Source organism: Argopecten irradians, chromosome 1, assembly GCF_041381155.1.
Source record: "Argopecten irradians isolate NY chromosome 1, Ai_NY, whole genome shotgun sequence".
Classification (NCBI taxonomy): Eukaryota; Metazoa; Mollusca; class Bivalvia; order Pectinida; family Pectinidae; genus Argopecten; species Argopecten irradians.
The window spans coordinates 21,579,988-21,600,526 of NC_091134.1; the positions used below are offsets into that span (position 1 = coordinate 21,579,988).

At 33.7% G+C, this 20,539-nt stretch overlaps 1 protein-coding gene across 1 annotated transcript; it reads left to right on the plus strand.

Annotated features, from left to right (window-relative positions):
* The first annotated feature begins 6,215 nt into the window (after positions 1-6,215).
* LOC138320689 (uncharacterized) lies at positions 6,216-17,127 on the plus strand. Its single transcript, XM_069263852.1, has 6 exons — positions 6,216-6,342; positions 6,809-7,519; positions 8,190-8,483; positions 12,700-12,780; positions 13,713-14,006; positions 14,368-17,127. Exons 2-6 carry the CDS (start codon positions 7,354-7,356, stop codon positions 15,147-15,149), a joined length of 1,617 nt encoding a protein of 538 aa, XP_069119953.1. The 5' UTR covers positions 6,216-6,342; positions 6,809-7,353; the 3' UTR covers positions 15,150-17,127.
* Positions 17,128-20,539: the final 3,412 nt, after the last annotated feature.

A 20,539-nucleotide genomic window follows, 5' to 3' on the forward strand; every position in this document is an offset into this window, starting at 1 on the left:
GAACACTTTGGAAACTAATCGAATGTTGATCAGATCAAAATAAAAATGTATCTGCCTAATAGTTTTACCTTCCACCAATCGCGCACAGGTCTTCACTTTAAATACCCTTCTTTGACTGCGATGTGTTTGAGATCCACCAGAGTTGGTTGTAACATTTATTGACATTTCCTGGGAACCAAAATACAGAAAACAGATTCCCTCGTCCACGATGTAGAGCCAGCACTCCTCCGTACGTCCTGTGTATATCTCGGTGGTCCGACACAGCGATTCACATTCTAACGCATTGGGGTTGGGGAGGCTGTACGTAATGAAGTTCGTGTGTTCTAAAGTCAGATCCCGCTCAGCAAAGGTACAATCTCCTATATAATACCATAATACATGAAACTTAATGTAAATTACAAAAGTTAACAAACAACCAAAGACGATAATTTTCTTGAACAAATTTTGGCGTAAAGATAAGAAAGTATAAAAATAAAAAAACTTTGTGCTTTTCTATTTTTTTTTACCTGATATTTTCTCGCACACTAACTTCCTTGATTTACCGCATCTTTCTGTCTTCCATTTTTGGTTACTAAAGATAGTGCATTTATTTTCTAAACAGTTTAGTGGTTGCTGTTGGTCCCATGGCACAGTGCTGCCGACTGAGGAACAGTTTCTCCAGAAAAACAAATCTTCATTGCAGGCAGTTTCGTTATTACTGTCATAGACTACATCCATCCACATTCCTCTAAAATGTCAATGAGAAGCACGTGAACATATTTGAAATAAATAACTTTAATTTAATTTTGTAAAAGATTATAATTTCAATCAAGCACTTAAACCATAAATAAACTAGGACAAGCTGCTGCTGAAACGTACACATTTGCACGCTTATTGCAAAAATGGAAATAACTGTTAAAAAATGAAACATGGCCGTTTCTTTTTCCGCTTGAATTTCTACCGAGCTCTTATGATAATACCAGTTTCGATTTGCGATGAACTCCCCCCTTTAAAAATCAAAGGAAAACAGGCTTAAACAGGCTCTATACAAAAAGCGACGACGAAAGTCAAGCACTGAGGTTACTTTATCATTGTGATTTTATCTTTATTTTTATTGACCCCCAATTGTGATGTCGACGTTGCGTATGAAATAATAGGAAAAAACAATAGAAATTGTAGTACAGAGAACGTCAACTTACTCTCTAACTAACAAAGTATCATCAAACAAACCAAGATGGTCTAGAATGTTGTATTTCCATTCACTGTCTATGGCCAGTAGCCTGCCTCCGATTGTAGAACAGATCTGTATTGCTGTTGAGTAAGACTTTAGATTCGTATCTTTTGTGTAAGTTGTCAACGGCGTTAGACCGACTACTGCTTCTGCAAAATGAGGAAATATATATGTACGAAAGCCGATTTGGCTCATTTTGGTAGAAGAAAAAAAATACGCAAAAGTTTTGCGGGATTATGCGAAAAAACTTTATATAATTACATTGTTTGAGCCCTCGGAAGACATATTTAGATTCCTGAAGTCATATTTAATACAGACGAGCAAGAACTTATACACATGTCATATATACACATAAAGTTGTCCGGAATTCTGAAGTTCATTCAAAATAAATGTTGAAAAAAAAATCTGAGAACTGTTTCGATCTTGTTAATTCTAATTGATTTGGATACCACTTTACAGTTGATTTAAGTAATTACACGTATGAAAACAATACAATTGCGCAATTGATCTGCTTTGTATTTCAAAGGGAAGTAGAAATTATTCCTGTATTAAACGTTTTTCCCATGAGTAGACTTTTCGAAATGAGATTTCCTACCTTAGTAGAAAATAGAATACAAAATGCACTGTTTCAATTTTTCAATACTAGTAATTGAATATTTATGTGTTTTTTTAATAATTTGGCCTAATAGCTCGACTTCTATTGAAAAAGAAAAGTCAAATGTCGAAATTGTTTCATTTCGGATATTGAGTATATAAAGATAATTTATAGAGAACTTTTTAAAGTACAATGGAAATTAGATATATACAACTAAAATACAAGCGTACTGATGATTGGCAAAATTAAGGCTCTTCTCAAAGTATTCCAAAATATTGAAATTTAATTGAATACAGAGTACAGATTTGCCTAGTGATATATAGGCAGGGATAGAAAAATCAATAGGACTTTATAAAGGATAATACAGAAATGAAGATTTTTAGTAAAAGGGGAAGGAAGGGTATTGGGTTTTGGCTAAAATAGCATACAGGAAATGTTAAATTAAACATTAGTTGAAAATCCGGATATGATTATGAACTTCCAAGAAGATCACCTTATGTTCGTGCATAGATAGTGTTTCGTTATTAAAAATGTAATATTATATGGTAGTGAACTTCCTTTCGAACATCGTTATACCTAGTAAATTCTAAACTTATACATTTCAATTTGACCACAACACGCCGTTTTGGTCACTGGACGATATTTTTGTTGGTAGAATAAGTAAAATAAATGCCTTACCTTCGATTTCCAGTAGGTAAAGTTTAATACATGTCCTTTAGAAAGACAGAATAAATATTTTCCTTAATGTTTAATTTTGGAATAGATAAAATAGATATTTCACCTGTTGTTAGAATGACCAGAATAAGAGAGATCCCAACAGCAGCCTGCAGCGTTGCCATGGCCACTTCTCAGATCCGTTCCCTTACCCAGTGTCGTCTACAAGTGAAGATATACACTGCGGATGCTTGTCAAAGGCATCAAACATTTATCCCTACCGCGTAGCGCCGTAAAGAAGACAACGAAGGTCTGATATAAATAATTGAAGTACAGTTAATGGATGGAAATGTGATCGAAATATGAAGTGATATTTTAGAGGATTGTTACAAAAGTAATATTTTAGTTTGGAATAATGATTAAGCTCCTAAAGAGTGTGTTTGTAATATGTAATGCATTGGCAAATGTATACTGCACTTAACCAAACGTGTTCTCTGAAATGCTTTGCAAGCGGGTTCATCTACATGTATACGAAAAATATGTTGGTTTCATAAATATCACATTAAAAGTTACATGACAATATATTATAAAGATTAAAAAAGAGATCATTTAAGCAAAAGAAAAAAAAAATTCTCGTCAGGTACTTGTGTATAGACATCTAGTTCATTAGCTAGTTATGGGAGCTGATTCAAAGAACGCATTCGTCATGAATATTTGAAGGTACCCATAACTCCAGACACTATCTATCGCGTTAGTAACTTGGGTAATAAAGCACTATAATATTTTGAAAGCACTAAGTAGCAATATCATTACATTTTTCCACCCTGGTGGCCGAGTGCATCATATAACATTTACATGTTCGCATCCCATGTGGGACAATTGTTTTGAACTGACCGTTGGTCAATTGTTTGTATCCGGGTACTCCGGATTTCATCCACCATCTAAACCTGGCACGTCCTTAAATGACCCCGGTTATTAAAAGCATGTCCAACCAACCCGAAGAAAACGTTTAGTAAAAATGTTTATTATGCATGAAAAATCTGTTCATAACATAAAATAAATATAAAATATGAAACCTAATAATAGCGGCGCTGGTAGATCTCTGTAGAACGCAGTATCAATAATTACCAGCCAGTGTATGGTTGTCAATCATATAAAATACACATTAGACGACTTTCGAAAAAGAAGAAGAATCGTTCAGTTTTCAAGCTCTAGATTATTTTCAGTTTTTTTTTGAAAATGTGCGAAATTGTTTTTTTAATTTTATTTTTAATATTATCTCTATTTAGATAACAACAATCGTCTGAAATCCATTGTTTGTCATTTCATCACTGCATTATTGATCAAAGCTGAACCAAATGACTGTAATACAAATAATCAGATTAACTCATGACGATGCGTTGCTCTGCACACCATAATCGGACATCTTGCCAAGTTATATAGTGAACAACTACTTGAATTTATGGACATCGTACTTCTTGCCAAATATGCCACGTATATATTCCTTCTTTCCATCCGCAGTCATTGGTTCAGAATGCTGCTTAACTTATGTCGTGGTGACAGAACGAAACGAAATGGCTGAAATCAGAAATCGCACTGACTAGATTAACGGTCGTTTGTAAATCTAGCACAACGATGTTGTATTTTTTTCTGAGTTGAATTTTTCTAGTTGCGGAATCTTATTTGTTAAATGTGGATCCAAGAGTGATTACTACCAGGCCATTTTGTTTGCCATTTTGAGGATTTGGTAGGTCCTGAATTAGAGAATGAGATGTGTTTATGGGCTCTGTTGTGCGGAAATTATAGTGCTAGTCCTACATGATTCTATTTGCCTTGTGTAAATAAATATATTCTAGAATGTTGCTGTATATAAAAGTAACGGATATACCACAGAACGTCTCGGATAACGTTAACAATGTTTGATCACTTGTGAATCACATTAAATGATAAACTATGGTATTTAAACATGCTCTTGTCTTTCCCTCTAGTTTTATATTGTGAAGCTTGAAGGTTACTTAATTATTCTTCCATGCAGAGTGTTTAAAAACAATTGCGTGAGTCCTCCCCTTTTTACGTATTTGCTACATGGAATTTTATTGGTGATATTTTTCGCTAATAATATCTATGGGTGATTCATATACAATTACGTTAGGTTTCGGTACATTAGCTGTTAATAAAATGATATTAGTATACAGGTATGGACGTCATCACACCGACTCCGAAGGTGTCTTACATTCAATGACGGACTGTGAATCCATGGCTTTGTTACAGCAGAAACTGGGGAAGAACTGATTTTTAAGTTATTTTGTACGCAGATTCCTAAAAAGGAAAATGTGTTTCAGAAAGCAATGTTCGCTAGATGACCATTCAAATCAGGTAAACTCGTGTTGGTCACCCTCCCAAATGTAAATAGGAAGAGTATAAATATCTACGTCAGAATTTATCATGGAGTTCATGATACATGGGGACAGGCAATTGAATCTATTCAGTCGGAAGTTGGGAAGTGTATACATTGTAAGTAGAAGAAATATTACAGCATCCAGATATACACATATAATATATCCCCTTCAAGAGAACGTTTATGTCCAACTGTCGACAAGAGGCATTGCAAGTATTTTTTCAAAAAACAATTGTATTGGTAGTAATATTACCAGGCAAGCAAGAGGATGTTACACTCGTGTTGACGCAATATTAAATTAATCAAATCCATTAAATAATTTATCAAATCATTGAAATATTTATCGAAAATATAGACATAACGTTCGTTTTCATATGTATATACAAAAGTGGCGATATCAAGGTCGTAGTTGATGTTTCCGTCTACCAAGCTAATCGTGCGATGTCATGTTTTGATTATAACGTCATTGATACATGTGATGTCACAATAGTGTTACACGTGTGTGTTCAATCCTTTCCAGGGTGCATTGCAGTCCCCACATTTACCTCGGCAAACGGCCTACGGAAATATCAAGATTATTGAAAAACGTATTTCGGACTCACTCTAAATTCTTTAATACATATTTTAAGTTTCCTTGTGTATCATTTGCCTATAAACGACTGCTATTTCTAACATAATTTAATCTGAGAAGGGTTATATATTTATTTATTTCTTCGTTTTAATTTTGTAATTTGACTATATATTAATTGTGTCCTTGATACAAGTTAAAATGTTACATGGCTTTTATTTGAGATAACATGTATCCTAGTCAACAGTGGTGAATATACGAAACAAAAGCGCAGACTTAACTCAAAATGTATGTGACTAATATTGACTTAAAGAGTTTTTGACTTAATAGCCACACTGATAACGAAATATAGTACCAAACAGAGAAACACATAAAAAATGGTGTCACATTTTAAAGCTTGAAAGATTAAAAGCTATTTAAGTCATACAATAGATTTGTTAATTATGTGAACAAGTGTATTAATGGAGAGTATTTCATGTATCAGGGGAGTTTGTTAAATCATAAACAACGGATTGTGTAAAATAGAATAAAAAATAAATAAAGCAATAATAAAAAGGAAAGAAATCATCATCCTATTTCCTTATCAGTACTGTAGTAAAATGTAGATTATCAAACAAGAGCATCAACATATCATAACTGTTATTTGTACTGTTCCCAACGGATGCTAACCTCAATTACTTTTTAAAAGCAGGAACCGTTTATCACGTTCTAACATAAATGAATCATTCATAAGAGTAAATTGTCATGTTATCCGATGCACAACGCGATTGGTTGCTGTAACTGATGCCTTTGCCATTCCTCTGCTATGTATAACTCCTGGACCAGTTGTTGGTTGTGCAGTAGCACGGAGTGGATGACCATGACTGTACAACACACTGCTATTTGTATCCTACCTACACTGGGCGCTTTAATCACAGGTAAGATATATATTTATATTCACCTTATACCACATAACAGTACATCTACTTAACATAATCATTCAATTAGCAACAGGTAATTTATTTTACATAAATTTACCCCAAGTAATATGTGTTACATAACTCTTATTATCTTTCATTTATTTAGCTTTAAAACAGTTATTCAGTTAGTTTACCTGATATTGTACCAAAGAAGTGGAGGTGCATTTAGTTTACTTTAAAATAGGTAGACAGTTATTTGGCCAAATCTTGCACGAAAGAAGGAGATGTGCGTTTATTGTGCTTTATACTTTCACTACACATCAGGTAGGTCACTTATTTTACTTTAGCTTACTAAATGACCAACTTTTCATTTATGATACTGCAATTTTCAATAACCATCGAATACGTAATTGGTTTTACACCCATAAGTAGGTGGGGTAGTTTGTGCGGGCATTATCAAATTTGGTTTATTTTTAATTTGTAGCAGTCTTTGGACTTACTCCAATGACAACGTTTACGGTATATGATCGTGATACAGTAACTTACCAAACAGCAGTGCAGACCTGTGCAGACAATGGAGGGAAGCTAGCTCCAGACAGCGACTGGAAATATAAGTTTCTCACTCATCTATTTGATCGCAATATCAGTGTATCTAGATTTAAGTATGTGTATGTTATTTCGATATTTTAATCGAATGTCAAATTACATATACTCCAGTTACAAACACGACTCAACGACCATAGCAGAAGCCATTATGAAGAATAAGCATTAGATTTTATTCAATTATGAGGATATAATGGTACTTCAATTGGTAATACTAATAGAAAAACTTAGACACTGTATAGTTTAAATAAAATACTGACGAGTCTAAATATACACTAAACATTTCATCGTTACAAATATTGTTCTATGTAAGATTAATCGAAGTAAATTTGTAGATTAATCTGGAATAACGTGTAGCATTGTTCTTTCAGGACATACTGGTCGGACGCTTTCTATATCGGTGGGCCAACTTCTTGTACCACAGATATGTTTGTCTGGAAAAATTGTTACACAGTCAACAGTATTGTGCTCTGGGACCATGGACAGCCAAGCGATTGTCAAGACAACCGGTGTACTACATTCAATAACCATGCGTGGTTCACATCAAACTGTAATAGTTCCAAACACTTTATCTGTGAGACGACAACAACAGGTAAATATTTTATTGATATTGGATTTTTAAATTCCAATATTTATTTAAGTGTCATTATATTTTATATACTTTTTTGTTTCTTTATTGTTTTCCTTTTCGGCTAAGTTGTTTATATCTTTGTGTTAGCTTGTCACAATATTGGTTTGTAGTTGTTTTTATTTTTTCATTCATAATATCATGATGTTTTGATGTTTGCTTACCAACATCATAATTGTTTGTTGTTCTTGTGTTGTTGCCCCTGTAGACATATGTAATCCGGGTTGATTGCGTGTTATTTTTTGATACGCTCTTTCTGAGACTACCCCTTTTCTATATTGTATGAGTGTTTCGTTTTTAATTTTTCACCTTAAGACACTGTTTTAACTTAATGAACTACATTTATTAATGTTTTCCATTGCTTTCACTATTATATGTTCAGGACATCGTGTCTCTAAGCATTTTTTTCAAATGTCTCAACGTTTGATAAAAAATTTTATTAGTTAGAACAATCGAACCAAAAACTAAAGTACATGTGAACAGTTATGAATAAAACCTTATCACGGAGATCCGTGCTCTGATTAGATTTGCCTCTCAGATCATGCCACATTGTTAACATATATAGTAATTTTAAAATAGTGCTTACGTCTATTGCTTATTTTACGATCGATTCGTTGTTATTTTCATTCTACAGGAGAGTGTACCTTTTCTAGGAAGCATCTGATAGAAGGACGGATGGAACGAGCACACTTTATAGAGCTGAACACTCCTGGTACGGGGGATAATGAATGTGCACGGATGTGTAGAATCACAGAGATGAATAGTATGGATGAATGTTGGCTCTACCGAGTAGATAACGATACATGCTTTCTGTATTTTGGTTCCCAAGAAATGTCAATAAATGTTACAACCGACTCGTGGGTATATCAAGCAACTGGCATGCAAAGGAATGTTTTTACCGTGAAGAGTTGCGCAACACTTAAGAAAGGTAAGTCTTTTCATATATAAGTTCGGATATGTAGCGTTAAAACGGTTATATATTTTTATGTTTTAATCATACATAAGGAACAAAGTGAACGTGGGCGTTCGCTAGGTCATTATTTTAAACTCTACAAGGCCGATATAACACCATATGGACCGAAACAAAGGTCCTTTATTTTTATATTGGATACGTCGTTTCTTCAACGAATATAAAAAACAATCTCTATTGTGCATATTAATTATAAGAAAAGCGTTGGTCAAAGATCGGCACCTTGAAGAATGCACCGTTTATGCAAGAAAATGTAAACACCGAGTCAATATGCTATATATTGAACGTAACATGACCATGTATTAGCCAATGGAAATAGGTAAAAATCAGAGAATTTCTACTACATGTATATCTATATGGTACATCATACCTTTCTAAACATCTGTTTGGAGCTACACAATTATTTGGTGCAAAAGAAATAGAATACACCTAGCATCACATTTAAGCTCCGAAAGCAACATGCTCAAATACATTGACATAAGCAATGATTACCATAAGCTATTCAGCTTCATACGCATTACCAGCATAATGTTTTGTTTATACACAGCAAAATGTCTTAACCTAGATTACATTGCTAGATTTTAATAAGTTCTATATACATGCTAAATGCAGTCTCTTTCTTATCATGATGTTTGGTTCAAGCTGGGGTCAATGTCTAGACAAGTGGTAGTTATTTCCCTGGTCAAGGCCTCTTTTATGTCTGTGTTAATTAAAATGCATACCCGATCCAACGGGCTTGTCCACTCTAACCATCCCAAGGACCCCTACTGACAATGGGCAAAACTAAAATAGTGTTATAAGAATATGTGCAAGAACCAATCGATGCACGTATAATACACGACGCCAGGCATACAGATACAACTGCCCTAATTGTTTAGCGTCAGTTTGGATGAAATTGTCGGGACATACAGATGCTGTTACATGTAACTTGAGAGTTAAACAATTCCTACAGGCTAACCCACCACCATTCCCAGCTTAGCCTCCACTTTTCTTCCTTGAAATTAGCATTCAGTGACGAAATGCTGCAATAGAAAGTAAGAATAAGTGTAAGTTGCTTACTTACCGGCATGAGACTGTTTCTGTACACCAGATTCCATTTGCTACAACATGTCATTCCCATTCAGTTTATTATATGAATGCCTAATGGCATCTACAGCATTTATCCCCATTCGAATTGCTATACATATATAAGATTTGCAATCAAATCCTTTTGTTTCTTTAACTCTTTCACAACTCCGGTCCCCACATAGGCTATGGTACCTTCGGTACCCATTTAATGTCGAGCACCAAAATAAAACTTGCATTGGAATATAATACCGTGTATTCTGTTTATCTTGCAACCAATTATGACATTTAAAACGAAAGCATATTGCCAGTTTTTTTTTATCTGATATCGCTCGAAGCGAGACACTTCTTTGATGCGGAGGATAAGATCCATTCAGTAAACCGAATGAGAGTATACATCTTTTTACCATCATGGGAAATATATAAGCGCATTCGCAAACAGTACCAGTAATTATATTCAGTGTGTAATATCACTGAAACAATGCAAAAATACTTAAAAACAACAATAAGGTTGGAATAAGGTCAAAATAACAATTATTCAAGCATAAATTGAAATGTATGCGAGTATTGTAAAACCGGAAAAAAATAACAGCAGGTAACAGAAAGAAACTGTAATTTGGTATTTTTGACTGAGTTTCCATAGTAATAGAAAAACAAAAAAATCCAAAAGTTGAAGGTCCGCAACAGCAAAAGGCACAACTAGGGCACTTGTCTGATATATACAGATAGTTTCATGGACCTGCGTTGAATGGTTTTTTGGAGTTACAGCCCGGAAACAAAAAGAAACAGTAATTTGGTATTTTTGACTAAGATTCCATGGTAACAAAAACGCCTTACATGGAAGGTCCGCAATTACAAAAGGTACAACTAGGACACTTGTATGATATATTCAGAAAATTGCATAGGGGTGCAATACATACCTTTACCATGGACCAAGCAAAAGGCATAAGAGATTTTCGATATCGTAAAAGTGAGTGATGTCATTCCGGTGAATGTGACGTCACTTTTAAGTGGGACTGAAAGACGTTTCATTCACCGGAAGGTTAAAGTTCGAGGTTAAGTTAGAAAATGTTCCGTCAGATGTGGAACAAATTCACGTGATCGTATAAAGCACAAGTTTATCCGGCAGTAGTTATCCGTCAGTATGTAGGGCAGTTGCAGGATTAATGTTTCGCTGCATGTTGTGACAAAACATTAATCAAGATGCTGATAATATGATATTATTGTTTATTCCTCTCAAAAATTTAAATTTGCTAAAGCTAGGAACATGATTTGAAAGACATATTAATAAACTTGTTATCTTTTTCTACATTATGAATTCGAGTCCTCTTACAGATGCCGATGTTGAATCCAAATATCGGCATCACTCTTTCAAAATCAGCATACAATGTACTTCCATACCTCGGATATACCAAATGAAAACAAAATATTTAAATACTAGAATACCTGATAGTATATGTTTATATTTGATTTTAGGTACCCATATTCCAAGTACTGCTGTGCCGGAAAGTACAACTCCTAATAATCAGTGTATAGCAGGCGACCATAATATGCCAGGTAATTGTAGTTTTCTTTTTATAAAATTTATTTATCACATAAATGTGATATCCAGTGACTTCGCCTATGTAATATTTTTGCATTCTTACTAGGGTCATATAATCTAGAGCGCTTCTCAAGGAGTCATGGTGACGTCATGATTCGACATCAGTAGACAATGATGTCAGAATTAGAGGACATAGTGGCAAAATGGCGGCCTCCGCCCTCATTCGCAAATGTTATAAATAAAAACTTTAAGATTAGTTTCATTCTTTCACAACTCCGGTCCCCACATAGGCTATGGTACCTTCGGTACCCATTTAATGTCGAGCACCAAAATAAAACTAGCATTGGAATATAGTACCGTGTATTCTGTTTATCTTGCAACCATTTATGACATTTAAAACGAAAGCATATTGCCAGTTTTTTATCTGATATCGCTCGAAGCGAGACACTTCTTTGATGCGGAGGATAAGATCCATTCAGTAAACCGAATGAGAGTATACATCTTTTTACCATCATGGGAAATATATAAGCGCATTCGCAAACAGTACCAGTAATTCTATTCCGTGTGTAATATCACTGAAACAATGCAAAAATACTTAAAAACAACAATAAGGTTGGAATAAGGTCAAAATAACAATTATTCAAGCATAAATTGAAATGTATGCGAGTATTGTAAAACCGGAAAAAAATAACAGCAGGTAACAAAAAGAACTGTAACTTGGTATTTTTGACTGAGTTTCCATAGTAATAGAAAAAAAATCCAAAAGTTGATGGTCCGCAACAGCAAAAGGCACAACTAGGGCACTTGTCTGATATATACAGCTAGTTTCATGGACCTGCGTTGAATGGTTTTGGAGTTACAGCCCGGAAACAAAAAGAAACAGTAATTTGGTATTTTTGACTAAGATTCCATGGTAACAAAAACGCCTTACATGGAAGGTCCGCAATTACAAAAGGTACAACTAGGACACTTATATGATATATTCAGAAAATTGCATAGGGGTGCAATACATACCTTTACCATGGACCAAGCAAAAGGCATAAGAGATTTTCGATATCGTAAAAGTGATGTCATTCCGGTGAATGTGACGTCACTTTTAAGTGGGACTGAAAGACGTTTCATTCACCGGAAGGTTAAAGTTCGAGGTTAAGTTAGAAAATGTTCCGTCAGATGTGGAACAAATTCACGTGATCGTATAAAGCACAAGTTTATCCGGCAGTAGTTATCCGTCAGTGTGTGGGGCAATTGCAGGATTAAAGTTTCGCTGCATGTTGTGACAAAACATTAATCAAGATGCTGATAATATGATATTATTGTTTATTCCTCTCAAAAATTTTAATTTGCTAAAGCTAGGAACATGATTTGAAAGACATATTAATAAACTTGTTATCTTTTTCTACATTATGAATTCGAGTCCTCTTACAGATGCCGATGTTGAATCCAAATATCGGCATCACTCTTTCAAAATCAGCATACAATGTACTTCCATATCTCGGATATACCAAATGAAAACAAAATATTTAAATACTAGAATACCTGATAGTATATGTTTATATTTGATTTTAGGTACCCATATGCCAAGTACTGCTGTGCCTGAAAGTACAACTCCTAATAATCAGTGTATAGCAGGCGACCATAATATGCCAGGTAATTGTAGTTTTCTTTTTATAAAATTTATTTATCACATAAATGTGATATCCAGTGACTTCGCCTATGTAATATTTTTGCATTCTTACTAGGGTCATATAATCTAGAGCGCTTCTCAAGGAGTCATGGTGACGTCATGATTCGACATCAGTAGACAATGATGTCAGAATAAGAGGACATAGTGGCAAAATGGCGGCCTCCGCCCTCATTCGCAAATGTTATAAATAAAAACTTTAAGATTAGTTTCATAAAGTCGTATATATAAATGAACACTCATTTATATATTAAATTCGTACAAATCTCTTTTCTGTGAATTTAAGTTGAAACGTATAATCTTTAATAGCATATAAAAAGTCAAAGGTGACATATTTATAAATTTTATCTGCATGGATATTTCGCTGTTCTGCATTTTGGTGAGTTCTAACATCGATAAACTAACGGAATTTATCACTCAACAAATTAGGCCTGAAGTGCAGGGAAAATGCATTCACATGCACGTGTTTATTTAAGATGCTCCATCGCCGACAGAGCATAAATGATATTCATAATTTGAACAATAGTTGATGTTTAATCATATATATATATGTTAAATTAACACAAAAAATAATATGAAATAATTTATTTTGCCTTTGGTCCATGCACAATCAGTACTTCATTCCATAAAGGATATAGTGCCACAGAATGTTTTCGGGATGCAATTAATTTTATTTTTATTTTTTTGTAACTTGAAGTAAAATTAGAAGCTCAAACTTGTCAATGGTGCTAATGGTGTAAAGTAAGTAAACTTTGTAAGTGAAAAAAATACCAAATCGTCTGCGTCTGCTCCTGTTTTTGATAGTGAAAAAATACAATTTGTCAGCGGTGGGGCATCTTTAAAGAAGAGGTATATTTGGCTTGAATTTGTTAGATTTATCTTTGTTTGCTTTAATCAGATCCAGGACTGAATGATCCGAATATATGTTCATTCGGAGAGGCTTCACTTTCGGCCCTCGGGAAAGAAATGGAAAACAACAGCGTTTTCCACATGGTGTTAAAGAACAGTAGTATGGACGTTTGTCTGACCCGCTGTATGACCTCGACTGTGGAAGGCTTGGAGTGCCAGGCCGTTCTGATCGTCACGTATACATCAGACTGCTCCCTTTATTATGGCTCCAACAGATTTACCTTCGATCAGTCATCGTTCTTTATACCCAATATCACTGTTCACTTCAGGAAGTCGTGCATACGTAAGTTGTTTACAGGTGTTTAAACTGATGTACGAATATTTGTTGTTGTCAGCTGTTTAGACTTAGAAGTTCTTTTAACAACTGAGAACTTTTTGCGTAGTCTTTCCGTAATATCTGCATTTTCAAACAATCCGTATTGCTTAAAATCTGTGCTGGGCATATTGACACGTTTAAAGTTGTGACTTTTCATATATATATCTCTTTCGGAATGACATTGGATTAAATATCAGTTAGATTTTTCTACTAGTCGTTGTGTGCAGACATGATACATGGAAGTCAAACTTCACCAGTTGAACTCTTCACTGTTGTTTTTTAATTTTTTATTTAGCAAGACAAAATATTACTGCTTATTTGTGTTTAGATGACTCAACAACTTCAACGACAACTTCGACTTCGACAACTACAGCAACAACGCCTACGATGACTAAAACACCGACATCATCAACGGTGGCTACACTACCGATACCAGCAACAACGACAACTTCAACTTTGACAACCAACTCAACAACATCGACGACGACTACACTACCAACACCAGGAGCAACGGCAACTTCAACTTTGACAACCACATCAACAACATCGACGATGACTACACTACCAACACCAGGAGCAACGGCAACTTCAACTTTGACAACCACATCAACAACATCAACGATGACTACACTACCGACAGCAGCAACGACTACAAATCCTACAACGATGAGTCCCACAACGCAGACGACAACTACAACATCGACGAAAGCAAAAACGACATCTACACAAGCGCCTAAAGTAATGGACAATGCGACCACAGCAGACAACTTTACTATTACTACTACCCCTAAAGCCACCACAACGCCCCCCAAACCTCGACCTAAAGACGAGTTTAATCTGACCGTCCCGAAAACTACCCTCAGCAACTTCAGGAACAAGTACATCAGTGTGTATGAGAGCAGACCATCCGCCGTCAGTATGGGTGTACTCGGAGGTTTGCTCATCGTCGTCCTCGTCGCTCTGGTCGTTGTTAGTGACGCCAAAGTCATCTGGGTACATGTGACTACCATAGGGCTGAGGAACATCAGAATGGGATTCTCGTCGAAGGTGGCAAACAAAGACAAAACGAATGTTGAAGATGACAGTGAGCCACAAGTGATGTCTGCATAATCAACAAATGTGATTGGAAAATGTTACACGTACAGTAAATGTATGACTAGGATATTACTAGAAATACCAGTATACTGTTATATCTATCAGAGATACCGTAGAGCCGGATATTTTCGCGGGTATGATATTGCTATGACCGCGAAATATTGAATAATGGTTGAACGATATACATGTTTACCCTTAAATCCATATCGCGCAAATTAGAAAAGAAACCCGTTAAAATAGGATTATTTTCGTTTTTACATCAAAACGCAAAAATTTTGGTCCGCGAAGATAACCGGCTATACGGTCTATGACGTTACTCATCATGGAAGTACAAACTCTTCTGGAGCAGTTCACACTACCTACTGACGAATATAGATTTTTATTGCATGAAGTAAAAATATAAATAATGCGTTGTAGATATTACTATATTTAATGTTTTAAAACATCAAATTATGAAAGAAAAGCGAATATGCAATCTTTACGCATAGCTTTTATTCAATTATTCGTCTGCCGATATTATCAACAATGAAACGTTTGCTCTGAGATATTAAAGTGTAAAACATAATTTCTCGAACACCAAGCGAATTACCATTATACTATTTATGTCGATGTGTATTGTGAAAAAGATATTTCTATATTAAACAGGCTATCTGACAAAGTATCTCGTGGTTATAACCGTTTTTAAACAGACTGGGGATGATTTAGTGCACATAGCATGTTAGGTCGAAATAACCCGCCATAAACATCAAGTAGGCTAAGACATTTCGTAGCTGCGCACAATAGATGTAAACAAACATAGACGAACACGTTGTGTTAGTGTTATGTTGGACTGAAGAAGGCCCTATAGTGGCTGAATATATATTCCATAGAAATGATTTTTGATTTTAGTTTGAATTTATTTTGGCCTTTTCTACTGTAGCTTTATACTGTTTTTACCTTATTATATAAAGCATGTGTCTGGCGAATTAGTTGAAGCCATAGTATATATTTTGTATCTATGAACTGATAGATAGTTGATTTTCTGCGAGAGATCTTGTTAACGTGTCAATGTGAAATGTTATTCGCCATTTATATAATGCGTGTATTTTATAAGATTATTATCAGAAATATTTCCCCCATCATCATAAATTCTGCATAAGTTCATCGGCACATGCTGTAAGATGTCAACGATAAATGTACGGACGTAATAAAAGTAAAATTTTGGAATGCAAATGTACCATTCATAATTATAGTCGGAAAACCATTTCACTTTTAGATGTTAATGATATTCCCTCGTGACACAGCCCATGAAATACTAAATTAATAACTAGATATCTACGTTTGAAGGTGTCACAGTTCATGAAAATACTAAATTAATAACTAGACATCTACGTTTGAAGGTATTAGAAATTAATGTTCTTTTCATTTATCGAATGTCCGTGTCTTTACTTGCCATCGCTGCGTATGATGTGTTTGGTTTCATTATCAGTTAGAGGTTTTTTATCAGTGTATTGGAATCTGTGCATATCGTAATTTATTATAGATTGTTTTCCTCCACGTATAACATTTTGATTCAGACATGAATCAGACAAAGAGCGTATATAGTACGGAGCCTTAATGTCCCCCTGTAGAAATAAGTCATTGATTGACATATGATGTTTGATGTTTTTTAATTAATATTTTCCCCTGTGAGTCAATTATGATATGACACTCTATTCTCTCAGCATCATTAAGAACTAACTGTCCTCGAAGTTGGTAAAGACCGTGTCACGTGATATTTTAGATTAAAATTACTTAATTGTTATCAAAAGTATACTGTGTGGGAATTCATCGGTTTTTGTTTGTTTGGTTTTTTTTGTATTTTTTACCATTTTTAATATTCAAACAAAATCCACTAATAGCTTGTGAAATAATAATAATTATATTATTACCAGGGTAGGAATCGCGAGAAATTAAACTTTAAGTAATTATTAGATTTTTCTTTCAACAAAAATAAAAACCGTATACCTATGCGTGTTTGATTATAGCAGCTATATCATTGATCTATAGATTTACATTGTAGCAGCTATATCATTGATTGATCTATAGATTTACATTGTAGCAGCTATATCATTGATCTATAGATTTACATTGTAGCAGCTATATCATTGATCTATAGATTTACATTGTAGCAGCTATATCATTGATCTATAGATTTACATTGAGCAGCTATATCATTGATCTATAGATACATGATCTATAGATTTACATTGAGCAGCTATATCATTGATCTTAGATTTACATTGTAGCAGCTATATCATTGATCTATAGATTTACATTGTAGCAGCTATATCATTGCTATATATACTTTGCCTATATAGACATTGTACATTGAGCAGCTATATACTGATTACATATATTTTACATTGTAGCAGCTATATCATTGATCTATAGATTTACATTGTAGCAGCTATATCATTGATCTATAGATTTACATTGTAGCAGCTATATCATTGATTTATATACATTGTAGCAGCTATATCACTGATCAATATATTTACATTGTAGCAGCTATATCATTGATCTATAGATTTACATTGTAGCAGCTATATCATTGATCTATAGATTTACATTGTAGCAGCTATATCATTGATCTATAGATTTATATTGTAGCAGCTATATCATTGATTTTTAGATTTACATTGTAGCAGCTATATCATTGATCTATAGATTTACATTGTAGCAGCTATATCATTGATCTATAGATTTACATTGTAGCAGCTATATCAGTTGATCTATAGATTTACATTGTAGCAGCTATATATCATGATCTATAGATTACATTGTAGCAGCTATATCATTGATTTATAAATTTACATTGTAGCAGCTATATCATTGATCTATACATTGTAGCATATATTGTAGCATCTATAATCATTGTGCATACGATGTATAGATTTACATTTGTAGCAGCTATATCGTTGATGTATAGATTTACATTGTAGCAGCTATATCATTGATTTTTAGATTTACATTTGCTATATCATTGACTATATACATGTATGATCTATAGATTTACATTGTAGCAGCTATATCATTGATCTATAGATTTACATTGTAGCAGCTATATCGTTGATCTATAGATTTACATTGTAGCAGCTATATCATTGATCTATAGATTTACATTGTAGCAGCTATATCATTGATCTGTAGATTTACATTGTAGCAGCTATATCATTGATCTATAGATTTACATTGTAGCAGCTATATCGTTGATCTATAGATTTACATTGTAGCAGCTATATCATTGATCTATAGATTTACATTGTAGCAGCTATATCATTGATTTATAGATTTACATTGTAGCAGCTATATCATTGATCTATAGATTTACATTGTAGCAGCTATATCATTGATCTATAGATTTACATTGTAGCAGCTATATCGTTGATCTATAGATTTACATTGTAGCAGCTATATCATTGATTTTTAAATTTACATTGTAGCAGCTATATCATTGATCTATAGATTTACATTGTAGCAGCTATATCATTGATCTATAGATTTACATTGTAGCAGCTATATCGTTGATGTATAGATTTACATTGTAGCAGCTATATCATTGATTTTTAAATTTACATTGTAGCAGCTATATCGTTGATCTATAGATTTATATTGTAGCAGGTATATCACTGATTTATAGATTTACATTGTAGCAGCTATATCATTGATTTTTAGATTTACATTGTAGCAGCTATATCACTGATCTGTAGATTTACATTGTAGCAGCTATATATTGATCTATAGATTTACATTGTAGCAGCTATATCGTTGATGTATAGATTTACATTGTAGCAGCTATATCATTGATTTAAATTTACATTGTAGCAGCTATATCATTGATCTATAGATTTACATTGTAGCAGCTATATCATGATCTATAGATTTACATTGTAGCAGCTATATCATGATTGATATTTACATTGTAGCAGTATATCATATATGATTTACATTGTAGCAGCTATATCATTGATCTATAGATTTACATTGTAGCAGCTATATCATTGATCTATAGATTTACATTGTAGCAGCTATATCATTGATTTTATAGATTTACATTGTAGCAGCTATATCATTGATCTATAGATTTACATTGTAGCAGCTATATCATTGATCTATAGATTTACATTGTAGCAGCTATATCATTGATCTATAGATTTACATTGTAGCAGCTATATCATTGATCTATAGATTTACATTGTAGCAGCTATATCATTGATCTATAGATTTACATTGTAGCAGCTATATCATTGATTTTTAAATTTACATTGTAGCAGCTATATCATTGATCTATAGATTTACATTGTAGCAGCTATATCGTTGATCTATAGATTTACATTGTAGCAGCTATATCATTGATCTATAGATTTACATTGTAGCAGCTATATCGTTGATCTATAGATTTACATTGTAGCAGCTATATCATTGATCTATAGATTTACATTGTAGCAGCTATATCATTGATCTATAGATTTACATTGTAGCAGCTATATCATTGATCTATAGATTTACATTGTAGCAGCTATATCATTGATCTATAGATTTACATTGTAGCAGGTATATCACTGATCTATAGATTTACATTGTAGCAGCTATATCATTGATCTATAGATTTACATTGTAGCAGTTAAATCATTGATATCTCGTTTTATTATTCAGTTGATACATTGTTCATAACAGTTTATTATAAACCAACTTTCTTACACGTGCGATTTATTTGTTAATATCTGCGAACTGTGAAATAGTAATCGCGAAAAATAGTCAGAAAGACGGTTTATGGTATTGGTTGGCAGGGTCTTGATACAGATCTCTGATTTTGAAAATCAAGTTGTTTTTAGGAACATTCAAAACTTCAAGTTTCGAAATCATTTAATAGTATTTTTGTTTGTTTGGTTGGTTTTTTGTTTTTGTCATTTCATCTTTCATTGTAATTTCATTCCTTAAGTGATGGGAGTATAAAATTGTGGGGCAGAAAGCACTGTAGCACAAATTAAACTATATTTTTATGTTTTTTTTTCTGTCAGAGAAGTTGTTATTTTGGATAGATAGGAAAATACCTTGTACACAGGTTTTTTTTACGACATTTCATACCTTTAGTATTACATTATAGGATCTAGTCGTCATATATCATTGTGAATATTTTAAATAAACCTTACTTTAATGTATGTATGTTGTATGCAAGGTATTGTACATAGCATCATAGTGTGTGTTTTAGTCAGCAGCATTAAATAACAATGTAAAGAAAACTTTACATCACCGCAGTGTGACTCCAGTCACATGATTAACGAGTCGGTGTTGAACAAACCTAGAGCGAACATTCGTAATTTGTTACCGGTAAATAAATAAATTAATTTCACTCAAAATTACAAACAACAAACGACACCACC